At 39.3% G+C, this 14,531-nt stretch overlaps 1 protein-coding gene across 4 annotated transcripts in view; it reads left to right on the plus strand.

Annotated features, from left to right (window-relative positions):
* SLC10A7 (solute carrier family 10 member 7) overlaps positions 1 to 14,531 on the plus strand; it is a 153,991-nt gene that overhangs the window by 121,704 nt on the left and 17,756 nt on the right. For all 4 annotated transcript variants that reach the window (XM_075150013.1, XM_075150014.1, XM_075150015.1 and 1 more), the window contains 3 exons: positions 3,266 to 3,431; positions 6,413 to 6,464; positions 7,987 to 8,060. In XM_075150013.1, coding sequence (XP_075006114.1) covers positions 3,266 to 3,431; positions 6,413 to 6,464; positions 7,987 to 8,060 — 292 coding nt within the window. The remainder of the gene's footprint in view (positions 1 to 3,265; positions 3,432 to 6,412; positions 6,465 to 7,986; positions 8,061 to 14,531) is intronic.

Here is a 14,531-nt window from a genome sequence, read left to right on the forward strand (position 1 = left end):
CCTGCAGCATTCCCCGGGTAAAGTATGTTTTTAAATGCTTTTATGTTTCACATAATGATTATTCTTCCAACATCTCTGCCTCCCCCACCCCTCCAAGATATTGTTTTTAACTGCATTTTTTTATGTGAGGAATTCCCTTTCACTGGGAGCTGTGGAATTACTGCATCTGAAGAGTACTCCCCTTTTTGCTCTTTTCCATCAGTGTGCCAGTCTGATGCATCTATTTTGGATGTCAGTCACTCACGTTTCTACCCCAGGCTGTAAGTTCATCTTTTCACAGGAGTGAAAGCACAGTATGGTGCCTGAGTCTGGCATCCTTCGTACAGGCCATAACATACAAAAATTATTGTCTTAGCTTTTGCTGTGTTTGCAGGCAAATGAAGCTTAATATCTCTGTCCAGGCTCCAAATTACCTATGAGATTCTTTATTTAATCATTTCAATCTGCATTGCTTGTGGCTTTTCAACCTCTATTAGACTTCCCGTCAGAGAGTGCCAGCACCACAGAACAACAAGGTTTGCTGGCTGGCTGGCCCTCTACTTTATTGTGTGTTGTCTTTATTGTATTTGTGGGATTTATTGTTATTTCACCACAAATCTTCACAATTTTTTTTAAGTTCTGAAAAGTTACAGAATTGGGTTAAGAATTAAAAGGCTTTCAAAGCATCCTTGTCCTGAAACAGCTCTGCAGGGCAGAGTAAAAAATGGATTGTTTTTCAGTCAAAATGAATCAGCTGACATGACCTTCCCTGTGAAAAATCTAGTTGAGTTTTTACAGATACCTGTAGGGTCATATTTCTCCCCTCTTAAGTTATACAGGAATTTAGATTACCTTAAATCAGCGATCATAGGCTGAATTGACCTCTGAAATTATAGATCATCTTGAACCTTGTGAGAAGATCAAGATGTATGGGATTCTGTGTTAGAGAGGATGTATTTTGTCTGTGTTTTTACAATATACATTTGGCATGACACTGGGTTGATCAGATGATTTCCTGAAGCCACAATTTAGTTCTTCAGGGTCTGACTATGTCATTTTTTAGAAATACAATGTGCAGTAAGAAGCCATACTGGTATTTATAGTTGTTGATTCACAACAATTCCAGACTAGATAGAGGTGGATATTTAAAGAAGATATCAGCCGATGGAAGATTTTGAGGAAATACTGCTTGCAGTTTCATTTTTAAAATGTTTTTTCTTTCTCTTATATGTCAGTCCATGTTAAATATGTGTATAAAGTTATTATTGTCATGTATGTTATAATTGTACCTGTACAGACACAAGGTTATAGTTTTTGTAATAAACACCTCCAGTATAAGTTGTACTGTGGCATAATTAACCATCGCGGTTTTTTTTCAACATCTTGTTACTTTCAGTGTAGATCTTCTGGAAGGACCATAAATAAAAAGGTGGTCTTAAGTAGCTTTTCTTTTTCCCCAAGGTGACCTTAATTTATGGGATATTAGGATTTTTTTTGAACTTTCTTAGAAAACACTCACTTCAGAGGTGAAAAACTTTGCTTTTTGCTTCTGATAATTACAGAGTCCCAAATTTGCTCAGATTAGACTAATCTGGTCTTCCCATTTCATGTCTTTCACACTGCGCACTAAATGAATTCACTCAGCTTTCTTGCCTCTCTTTCATCAGTGTAGTGGTTTATTCCTACCCAGTGGCATATAAGAAGGTGGCTGAAGGAGCTCCATTGAATGCTTTTTCAGGAGTTTGGCCGTATATTCTGAGTTGTGTTCTCTTTTTAACATCTGGCAAGTGTGAAATTTTAAAGTTGATTGTTTTCACTGGGTTGTTGAGCATTCCCTTACACGGTTTCTTGTAAATCTGTTATTTTTCATCAGTGGGAAGGATAGAAGCGCTGGGAGGTAAGTGCTGGTCTTCAGTCTGCTTAGCTTTGCATGAAGCCCATGTGCCAAATTTTTAGTATGTGCCCTGCCATGCGGTCGATGAAGTCTGTTGGCTGTGGTCACTGGGATAGCTGCTTCCAGGACTTGCCTATTGAGAGACTTGCAAACAAGCTGGGAAGGCAGTGAGGAAAACTGACAGCTGTGAGGTCAATCCCACAGCTTTGGCAGTTAGTGTGTGAAAAGGTCCTATGGTAGCATTGGTGATGATGCTGTGATATTAATCCTGAATACCTCTAAAATGTTCTGTATTATTAAACCGATAGTGGTGATGTCTATTAATGGCACCGCTGTGGGAAGGTAACGAGACACCTTTAGAGCCCTCTGGTAGAAGTGTTTCAGGATCTCGTGCTATTATTTCTGAAAGAGCATGGTAACAGAGAACGTCGGGAGGTCTCGGGAGAAATTAGGCAAGGTAATGTGATTGCTGAAAAATTAACAGAAGTTGCAGCTGTATGATAAAAGTTTTAAAAAGTTTTTTCAAACCATATAAAGTAAAGAGAAAAACTAAAAGCGACTCCCCAGGCAGGGCTGAAATAGATGCATTGTATCTGCTGAGGCTTAGTCTTGTAGTATTTGGCATAATTTGGAAGTTGAAGTTACTTTAAAATTTATAGCTGTTTCTAAAAAATTCTTGAAGAACAACTTCAGATTCTGTTTCCTGAAAGTGCAAAGGTTCCGCAAAGTACAGTAGGTTTCCTTGTTTTCATGTGTTAATTCTGGTATTCTAAAAGCGTGCAAATGGCATTTGTCTTTGGATTTACAAAAACTCTAGATATTCAGAGTTTGAATTATTTAAACTCCCACAACACATGCACTTTTGCTTTTCAAGCTTGAGTTATAATTTAATTAAAAACTTCTGGTGCATCGCTAGCTATTTAAATATTAAAATGTTCCATGGATCACTTTCGATTATCTACCGTCTTGAAATTCCTGAAGATGTCAGATTTTTAAGATTCCCAAAGTTGCACTTGGAATTGTCTGTTGATGCAAAGGGGACTGTGATAATTACATACATCCATTAGTATCAGCAGAGGAGATAAACTTTGGGGAGGCTTAATGGGCATGTCTCAGTGACAGCTAGCAAAGAACATTTGGCATGATTAAGGATGGATTTGAATGTACTTGAAAATATACTCTCATTATGGACGCCCAGTGGAAGTTGCACTACAAATGTTAAATTCCCCAGAAGAAGAGTTGTGTGGCAGGGAAGCTTTGAAATCCACTGTGGCCGTCATCCAAATTACTCTCTTCTCCTTGTGACTTTCCGCTGTCAGATTCACTTTGTGATGCCCAACTTGGCTCCCTGCATCTTTGAAAAGAGGCAACCTGTTGGTTTCTGTGTTTCAGATTGTCCGAAGATACATCAAGGACTGGCTTGAAAGGAAGAAGCCTCCATTTGGCGCTATCAGCAGCTGTGTGCTCCTGATGATCATCTACACAACGTTCTGCGATACTTTCGCCAATCCGAATATTGACCTTGATAAATTTAGCTTGATTATAATAGTGTTCATAAGTAAGTTCAGCCTTAAAGCATCTCTTTTATCTGGGTTTCAGGTGTGTAATGAGCTATATGTACTGGAAAAGGTGGGCCTGCGGGGATACTGGCATGGGGCTAGAGCTTGTACTTTTAATGCGTCTAGTAAACCAGATTACCAGACTTCTTAGGGGCTGGATGCTTTTATGGGATTGAGTAAGCATTTAGAGAGGGATGTACCCTGCTATTTAGGTGTGCCTGAGATTTCCTCAGTGGTCCTCCCTTTCTAAAGGGGCACGATATTACTTTCCAAGTTTTTATGACCATTCTGGTTTGGCTTCTTTGTTATTAAACAACCATAAATGCACAGATGTTGCATTCCAAACAGGAAGGAAAAATTGGGGTTTGAGCTGTTACTCAGAAGCACTGTTATAACTTTTAAATAGTTCTTCCTTACCATATTATAAACCTAGAAACTAGTTGGGAGTTCGAATGTGTTGATATGTTTCTGTGGATGAACACATTTCTTGTGGAGTTTGTTTTAGAAGGACTCCAGTTATTCAGCCTTAAATAACATACACGTGAGAATAGACTGCTGGTATCCTTGCTATCAGTTAAAAATACACTTTCCCCTCCCCGGGAAAGGCAGTGGTATACAGGCACTGTCTCCTGTGCCAGTAGGGCATTCCCATCTTACTTCAGACTGTCCAGAGACAGGAGTTTCAATTTGCTTGGGGGAGAGGTAACTACAGTATACTACAGTGTAAATCACATCTCATACACTCTAAAACTGTTAGATTTCAAGAAATCAATGCATCACCTACCTTGAAGTGTGTGTATGTGCACGTTTCTGTCTAATAAAAATAATGTATCTTCTATAAATCCAACCTCCACTAAAGTCAGTAGGAAATTTGCCCCTGCCCTTTGTGGGTCAGTTCTTATTCTATCCTAATTGTGGCAGTTTTTCGGATAATGAAACACTATACGTGTGTAAAATACTACATGGAATTATAAACGGTACTGTATAAATACTTTATTCTGAAAGCAAAGAAGAAGGAAGCCATGCTAAGGAGCCTTTTTTCAAAATGGAGGAAATACTTGTTTGCATAGGCACCACATCCCAGATGCACTTAATCAGTGCAGAGTTGTCAGCAACAAAGAGGGCTATGGAAATTTTCAATTCTGACTTAACATGCAGAGAAACTCAGAATGAAGTAATTTTATGTTACTGTGCTGACGGCTACTTTGAGAAAAAAGTTCTTTTTTAGTAAAAAAGGCATGTTCTTCCTTGAACAGTTGATGTAGAGTGGTTGCTTCCATTGCCTTTCTTGTCCTTTCTTTTATTTCTCTGCAAGACAACTCTGCATTTGTGCCATGTGTAATTATATATACCACTTGCAGTGCAATACACTGAAAATCATTATATATACATTTTCATTGCCAGTGTGCATAACTGGAGTTTCTTAGTAAGAATATTAACGTTGAGCATTCAAAATGCTTGGAACATATTAGATATTTGTTTTTTTCTAAAATATTTATAAAACCAAAAAACAAGGAAGTTGTGGAGATGGATATGCACATTGTATTCTAGAAAAAGTTTCTGTACTGCCATTGGATGTGTTAGCTAGATGTGTGTATTGTGTTATACCAGGATGGGAAATTAGCACAAGGAGTTTGAGATGAAACTGCATTTACTGTTCTGCTGATTAATGTTTTTATGTAATTTTTATGTTAATATTCTAGCCACAGCAAAATATGCACAAGGGATAATTGGTAGCAACACATGCTTATTGCTTTACAGAATTATATGTATTAAGGGATTTTTTTTTTTCTGTGCATATTAAATTAATGTACTTAGTTGTAGAAAAATTGTAATTCAGGAACAATGGATTGCTTCCTTAGTTCATGAAGGAAGAATTAAGTGCATGCTGAGTTGACATTTATACATCCTAGGAAATGTATGTAAGAGAATGGAAAACGTCACTGGTAATAGCTAATATCCCTGCCATGTTGCCCGGTTGTAAACTGGGGTCAAAATCAAATGTATTGTCTTGGCTTGCACTACTACCCTGTGGGACACATCAGCCTTAGTGCATTCACAAGTTGTGCAAGGAGAAGGGAGAGGACCCACTCCAGATTCTGCTGCAAGAAAAAGCCCTTCCCCCCATAACCCACAAACACCCAGAAAACGTCTGTGCAGGTCACAGGGTTTCTCCTCCAGCTCTGTGGGGAGTTCCTGCACTCCGGCACGATGCTCAGTCTCTGCAGTCCCAGCAGCTACTCATGGCACGACGGGGAAGCCGCCTGCTTCTCCCCCACATCTCCGCAGACCAAGGGTGGGCTCTGTGCATCCCACAGCCCCTGCGGGTGTCAGGAGAGCTGGCAGAGAGGAGAGCTCCCCTCAGGATGCTCAAAAACCATCCGCACTTCCAAAGCTGACTAGCTTGAACGAAAGCTGCTTTGTCTGATGTACACTGCCCAGTTCAGGGATTAGCCTTTGTCTCAGAGGGAATTAAAACATCTGTGATGGTCTTCTCTTAATAGTGATCGTTCATCAGGAGAGTAATATACCCAGTGTGTGAGAATATTTATTGTGATCATGTTTACACGTTGTACTTTCTCCTGTTAAATAGAAAGGGGCTAAATGTAAATACTTGGCAAACAGAGCATGTCTGAGAGATTTTATTTTGTCAATCCAATAAGCAAAACTAGCGCAAACAGATGTGCAGCTTGCAGTAGTGAACTTTCCTGCCATTCATCGTGTCAAGAAATACTTGATTCAGAAGGGTTACCTCAAGAAGAACTTGTGTAGCCACAATACTAGCTACAGCTTTCTTGGATGTAATGATATGTATTGTTCTTCCAGACAGTCTGTCATTGGATTTCTGTGGATAGACTTGGTCCAGCCTAGCTTCTGACCTGTTGTATGGGGGCAAGAGGCATGTACACAGCAATTGCAGAGATTTAAGTGATCTTTACTTCTGTGATCTAAGTCTAATTTTAACTTGTTTCTCTTTCAGTATTTTCTGTTCAGATGAGCTTCATGTTTTTGACTTTCCTCTTCTCTACAAGGTAATTTAATGTGCTGAATCAGAACCTTTGAATATTTGTTTTGTGTGGTATCTTTGGTTTGGGTGTATGCAAATGTGTAAGGGCTGGTTTCTGAATAGGGGTGACCTCATTTTGGTATTTCATATTGTCCTTACTGCATTTTCTCTGTCAGAGTTTCATAGGCTAAGAGAGCAGGACCTGAATTCTCTCCTTTCTTGTGTGTTAATTACAGAGTTGTTAAATCTCAATCAATCACTGCTATATCTCATCCACTGAAAAAAATGGATTTGCACAGATGTCACTGAAGGTATAATTTGCCCTGCAGACATGCTGATGACATATGAGAGAGAGAACTCAGTTTGACTTTTTACATCTAAAGATACATTTGCTGGGCTGGCAATTCACTCTTCTTTGTATATGTCAAATGTGTTACATTTATATGGTGATTCCTAAAAGACAGTTGTCCTGAACTGATGTTTGGTAGAGCTATTTTTTTTCTTTTTAAATATCAACGAGGAAGAACAGTTGAACATTCACTTCTCAAAAAATAGTACCGTGAGAATGGTGTTAGCCAGTGGCTTAGTGCATCACTTGAGCTGGTCAAAGTATCCACCATTGTCCTCTCACGTAGGCTTACTGGAGTATTTTTCTTACCAGCACTCTGCTGAATGGGAAGTGCCACAATACAGCAGACTCCAGACATATGCTTTATATAAATTTATATAAATTACACAATATCTATACGGGAGAATCACAAAGAAGGGTGCAATGTCTTAGAGCTACTTCTGCTTTCTTAGTGCCACAAGAAAATTTCTTTCTGACAAGATCATGCCCTGACCTTAGAAGGCATTTTTAAATAACTTTTGAACTGCTAGATCTAACCTGAGGGGAAGATACGTCCCAACTGTAAAATCTAAAATGCCGTAAGTAGTAACCAACTCAGACAGTATGGTAAATATTTAGAATTTCATTAAATGATTCCTAATTTGGACCCAAGGGTGATCCATTGGCCAGTTATATACCTTTCTCTGTATGTCATTTTTCTACCCTTCCTGGCCTTACTCCCAGTGTGTAAACCCTTAGATGCAGTTTTTCTCTGAAGTGGAAGATAACTACATATTCTAAGCAGTGCTTATAGCATAGATTCAATATACTATCTAAACTGACACATTTTGTTAACATTACATACTAGGAAAAGAAATCGTAGGTCGTTCTCTTTTTTTACAGAGGCCAGCTGGCCACTGCATGTTTGCAAAAATAACCTTGGCTGGAATAAAGTTGTGTCCTACATACCATGTGTTAAGAATTCCTCTCCTTCGCATGGAAGCGTATTTATTAGAGAGTTTGCTACAACTGAGAAACAATTCTGCTTTAAAAAAAAAAATCAAACACTACTGTTCATTTGTGGGTAGAATTATTTCTGTCACTAGACCTGATCAAAGTGATGTGAATGTGCATATGGATCCTCAAAGTAATATATTTGATCGATGATGTTTTAAGAAGGTTTTTTCCATCAAAGGTTATAAAACTCTTTCTTTTCTAGGAATAACTCTAGTTTCACACCAGCAGACACAGTGGCTATCATTTTCTGTTCCACACACAAATCCCTCACCCTGGGTAAGTCAGGAGATAAGCTTTTGAGCAAAACAACAGTAACATTCATACTTTGCTGTGTTGAAAAAAAATGTTGTTGGTTGCTGGCTTTTCTGCTTAAATGGTTTTGGGTTTAGTGTGACAAGTAATGTTACCAGTATGATACCAATAGTAGGATAATATTCTTGCACAGATAAGAAATGCTTATTACAAGGCAGACAACATATTCTTCTCAGCTGAGATTTTACTTACTGGTTATCCAGTAAGACCACCTTATTTATGGAAAGCTAGAGTTTTCTTTCTGTTTTCATTCTGTTCTGTTGCCTAATCCAATATTGATAACATTTCAGGTTTGTTACTGAAAACATTGTAAGGTATATCTGCCCAGTCTCACGGTAAAATCTTACACCTAAAAGCTGGGATGTACAAGTGAAAATCAAAGCATGTAGTGTATTCAGAAATCACAAATAGACAATACCGTCTTTTGCTTAACATGAGCAAAATGTATGTGTTTATTTTAAGCCTGCAGATATTTTGGATAGTTTTATTTATTAGAATTCATTTATCAAAACATCATTGAGATATTTGTCACTTATGACCCCTTAGTGATAATAAGATATTCTGATGGAAATTCACAAAATACTGCTAAATCAGTTACGCTTACAGCTACTTGCTACTGCTTCATCCATTATATTCAGTCAGTGAAATGACTAGTACTTGAATATTTTCTTACTGTTTTTCAAAATATGAAAACATGTGTTTGATAAAGCATATGTGACTGAATATATGTCTGTCAGAGAAACACAGCTGGTGTCAATAACAAAGGTAAGCACTCAGCCTGAAACAGGGGAAGAACAAGTTGGGACTTAGGTGAGATGTTTTCCCAAGTCAGTTTGATATAGCGAAACTCATCTCAGGGTTCTTTGCTTCAGCCAGGCCTGTGCTGCACAACTGTTAGCAAGTGCCCTTGAAAGTCTGTGGGAAGTGAAGGAGTTCCTGGAAGACAAGAAAAAGGCAAACATAATGCCTCTTTTTCACAATGGAAACGAGGAGGGGACGAGGAATTATAGATCAGTGAGTTTAACTTCATTTTGTAGAAAACTACTGAAACAAGTAATAAATTATTTTAACAGTGTAGGGAGAAACAAGGAAATGAGTAACAGCCCCGTAGATTTGTCAAATGCATATCATACCAAACTAACCTAATTTGCTTTCACACAAGGTCCTGTGGGTTGCGGAGAAGTAGCAAAAGTTGTATGGCTTGAGAGCATTATGGCTTTTGACATTTGCATGATGTTTTGGGCTCCACAATTGAAAAATTATGTGGACCAACTGGAACGAGATCAGAGGAGAGTGCCATGAATGATCATAGATTTCAAAAATACGACCCCGGAGGAAGGTTGAAACAATTGGGATTGTTGAAAGAAGGCAGCTGAAATACAGTAGTGATCTTCAAAAGCATAAAAGGTTGATGCAAAGAAAGAAAAAAGTAACTCTTTCATAGTGGACTTTGAAAAGGGAAGGACTTTATTCCAATGATGATGATTTAAGCTAACAATTAGGGAAACCTGTCTAATGTTAAACAGTTTAGCTTTGGAATATGTTGCCTATTGATGTCTTGAATCTCCTATCACGGTAGACAAGCCTCAGACAGGAATTAGATAGCTAGAGCTGATCCTGCCTTGGAGCTCAACATAGATTAAATGACGTTAGGTCTTTTTCAGCCAAATGTTCTATGAAACTGAAGCTTCAACTAATATATGAGCTTGTATTCAGGAGGACAGTTACACTTGTATTTATAGAAAGCAACCCCACACTTAAGTCATAACACACTACCATACTTGCTATTTGGAGGTGTGTATAAACTTAGTGGTTTACTGTGATACTACAGAAGAGAAGCTCGTTGTATTTAACAGCACAAATGTGTAAGTCTCCCCTTCCTTCCCCAGTGAAAATAGTTTTATATACGCTCTGTTGAATACTTCTGCAGCTTGCCATGACATTAAGAAAATAAGCACAAAGCCTTTTTTAAATATTTAAGTCCTAGAGGGGCTTGCCGTCACCCAGAAAAAAATGAGGGCTCTTCATTTCTTTTACTCACTCTACCAAGCATCCTCATGCAGCCTATCTTGACCTGTACCCTATGCACACAGCTGAGTCAGGTCACTTTTCTTCTGCTACTGCACTCTTCTTTTTTGTATTTTATTTTCTCCTTTATAAGAACCTAGTTTGAGGTTCCTAGCTTGCTTGACTTTTTGGCTCACATTTTCCCAATTCCAAGTTACTGCTCTCATTAGCACAGCCTGATGAGGCTTTGTATTTTGCAGCTTTCTTTGCCCAAGCACACCAACAAAAATCCTTTGGCCACCTTGACTTCAAGGACTCCTACAGCTTCTCCCCAGCCACACTCCCCATGCTTTTACCCGGCTAATACATGTCTCATGGATAAGTGTGCAAGTTGAAATGAAACAGATAGATGGTGGAACGCAGTATTGCGGGCCTGTTTCTCGGCTACGGACTGTTCCGTTTGTCAGCTTCAGGACAGACTGCTTTACCTTCATCCTTGAAGAGCTGGAGTCTCATGGAAAGCAAGTTTGCCTCCTAGGAGGCTAGTCACAAGATGTAATTCGTTCTTAGGCTTTGCGCTTTGGCACTACCTTTCCTTACCGCTCAGGTCCTGCATTGAGATTGCTGAGTGGTTGGGACCTGTGCTTCCCTTGCTATATTCCATCTCTGGGGCTCAGCTTTGTCAAGGTTTCTTTGAGGCTCTCAGGCTTGTCTTGCATGGGACCAGCAGCAGCGTGTCCTGAATTGAGCATCATCCCTGATGGGGAAATGCTCTTTTTGGCAGTCCCTGGGAGCCCATCTTTGGTAAGCCTGAGTGCACCGCTGCTCTTGTGTGCACCCCTACGGAGTGTGTGCACTTTGTAGGCGTGCCTGCTGTGTATCAGCTTCAAGCTGGCTCGTTTTGAGACCACTGGTATTTTACTCTGTCTGGTATTAGTACCAGGTCCAGATAAGATAGAGCTGCATAAACACACATTTCTATGTAAATAGGGAGGATTGGGTTTTATAAAGCTGTAGTGCGATGAGGCATGCCCCTAAGCTGATGATATAAACAGGAACGTTAATCAGAGCAGAGAGCATTTATTCCTTCACTGAAGGTGGAAGCAGAGTAGATCTAATTTGTTTTTAAGGATTTCTGAATGATGGTTAAATCTGTCCACAGCACAGTCTTGTCCACCCTGATCTTAGCAAAACAAGAACAGACATAGGCATTTTGGCCCGTACTCTTTTGTTGTTCTGTCACATTTCTACTTGTCCAGAGGTGTTTACTATAAACCATGCAACGAGAAACCTTCTGTTCCCTTGTAGCGGAGAGAGTTTTTCCCTCTCCCCCTGTCATTACAATGCCTGAAAGCACAAGCACAGCTCAGGGTCTGGTTTCACATCCGTCGTGGAGCTCTGCTTTGTTTGTCTTCAAGATTCCAGTGGTAGTGTATAAATGACCCCCCAACACTTGTTCTTTCGCTTTGAAACTGATTTCTCTCAGCTTGGCAGGTGAAACTCCAAATAGGTATGTCTGGCCCATTCCCTGGGGAGCTTAGAATGGCACCGACTAAAGTGGGAGAAGAGCTGACAGCTTTAAAGCTTTAGAAGTGGTAATAGGAGAGGCATGAGAAGACTTTTATAAGTCACTTTCTCCCACACCATATTATGAAACCAACTAATTCCCATGCAGTGCATGCTCATGAGGCCAACTGCCACTTCCACTGTTGAATCCATGAATAAGTGCTTGCTCTGCACGGAGATGAGTGCTGTTCCCATATGCTGGGTTTTATTTTGTAGACAGAACAGTTGACACACTTTTTGTCTGAAAGATCAGAGTGCAGGGCATGTTTGTGTAGGGACAAATTACGTGGGGTAGGTGCCTTTGTGGTTCTTATTTAGGAACACAAGCCAATATTTCTGCATAGAGGTGGGTGCTTTGGCAGTACAGTGCATCACATATGCAGAAAAACTAATGTTTATTTGTATTTCACTTAATGAGTGAAACAGGATCTAAACTTACAAGGAGCGAAGATAAATATAGTATTCACAATGCCCTCTGGCATGTTCACCCACACTTTGTTCTCTTTCTCTCCTTCTCCCTACTCACATATATGCACAGTACTTGTGAGCACACACATATGCGGACGTTTGATGCATGGCTTTTATTAGTGCATTTGCCATTGATTGATTAGTACTTAGTATTAGTACTTCGTCTATTGATTGATTGCAGATGAAGTGACTATTTGACCTTTAATTATGAGCCTTGCTATTGAAAATGACATTGAGCTATGGCTTCACATAATCCATCTGGAAAGCCCGACATGATGCCATTCCCTGGAGTTCATTCAGTGAGAAGAGAAGAGGCCTCAAGGAAGTGCAAAGCTATCAGTGTGGCTCATCTAAAAAAATACTGCAGTTGTTGCTTGCACTTACATAAAACTTGCAGCCAAGTGCAGAACGTTATTTTATTTTTTGCAGAGAGTGAATTGCTAGCTAGAAGTTACAACTCCAAAAGTAAAATGCAGGATTGTCAAAAAATATTTTCACATTAATTCATTGTATTTGCTATGTAAAATTATTTTGTCAGCAAAAAATGGAGTACTGCTCCCTATTTTGGCTACCACAAGTGCAAATGTTAGTATTGTAGGTATGATGAACTGCAGATTGGTAAAAAAACAAAACAAAACAACAAAAATAATCCCACCTTATACTAAAATCAGGGTATTGTTTGTGATGCAGAGTGCATTTTTCCTCGTTTGGATTTATCAATGTAGCAGTTCTTTCACCATGGAATTCTTGAAGTAATACAATCAAAGTTTCTAGGCTACAAAATACTTTCAGGAAAGAATAGAGTTCATTTTGCAAATAAAAACCAAAGCACTAACTTTCTTTTGTATTGTTTTAATTTTATTCAGATTTATTTTTTAAATACTCAGCTTCCTACTGCACGAATACAGAACTGATAGTCTGTACTTGAACAATTCTTAAAAGCCTGCTGTAATGCACAAGTAGATTCACAGACAACTCAATTGTCTGTGAGCGGATCATCTAGGCTATGGATTAATCAGCCCGTGCCTTCCCCCGAGTTCCCCAGCTGCACAATGTGGCAGAGTGCATCGTGCTCATATATAGCTCCAATCTGCTCACAGCTATCTATAGTTTGCTCATATTTTCTACAGATATCTCCTTACAAGATTTTTCAGAAATAAATAACATATTTGCACAGCCTAAACCACTGCTGTTTAATATTAGCTGGGTTTTTGCTTTAGCTGTTTTTTCCTATACCCTCTGTGAAATGCTGTACTAATGAAGCGCAGACTCTTATTGTGTGGTGATAATGACGTTTCTCCTTTAGATAGAAAAATGCCAAAATGTTTTAACTTGTGTCAAGATAAAAGGAAGATCATTTTCATTTTAAAAAGGAGGCATCTCTTAATTCTGTAATAGAAAGTAAGATGGTAAAATCGGGTGTGTTGCCCTAAGTGAGTATTCAGGCTATACTCTCTGCTATTTTTGAAGTGTGGTGGTTTTTCTCTGCTCCTGGCAGAGAATTGTCCTCTAAGGCGATTATTCATCAAGGTACTAACTGTGACTAGCTATAAATGTGTGAATAATTCCTCTGACTTTTACATAAAGATCTAGAAAATAATCCTCTGAAAGGAAAAGAAATGCTCTCTGAAAGTTTTCAAGAGTAAGACTTTTGATAGTATCTCTTTTACTTTCAAAATTTTCCTGAGTGTTGAACAGGAGACATTACTGCTGGCATCATGTCATACTTCTTAGTGTTATTAGTGCTTGAATTTGCATATTTTCTTACCTGTTACAGACTTTTAGTCTCATTTCTTCGCCAGGTGTCCAACAGAGCGATGTAAGTGAAAATGATCTGGCTACTCCTCTGCCTAGAATTGGTGGGTGCTGACCCTTGGGGCAGAAGGGAAGCTGATGGAAGGAATATGCTTGAAAGAATGAGCGTCTTGTGGAGGCTGTGTCTGGGCCAATATGTACCCCTCACTACTGCCAGAGAGTTAAAAACTCTCTCCCATTCCTGCTTCTGAGATCCCAGGGGGCTTAGTGGCTGCTAGAACCTTTAATGAGTTTTGATACTATGATTCTTTGGGCCAAAATGAAAAGTTTTTCTCACCTCTTCAGTCTTTGCCCAGCATTTGCTTGGAAGGAGCAGCAAGTGATTGGCTGGGCTTCTTCCTTTGCTCTGTGATTCCCCTTCTCTTTGTCCTCTCTCTGTCTCTGGAAAATAAGAACTGAGGGATTCGTGTTACATGAGATGATAGCGGGGAGAGCAGAAGCACCTGGATCTACTGCACTTCTCTTATGTTAGCATCTTTTTTTGTAGCCCAGCTTGAGGGCAGGTGGATCGCCTTTCTTAGCTTGGCAGTCTTCTAGAACCAACGTTTGGTTCTTAGCAAACAGTACTATCAGTCAGGT

The sequence above is a fragment of the Calonectris borealis genome, chromosome 4, assembly GCF_964195595.1.
Source record: "Calonectris borealis chromosome 4, bCalBor7.hap1.2, whole genome shotgun sequence".
In the NCBI taxonomy this organism is placed as follows: domain Eukaryota; kingdom Metazoa; phylum Chordata; class Aves; order Procellariiformes; family Procellariidae; genus Calonectris; species Calonectris borealis.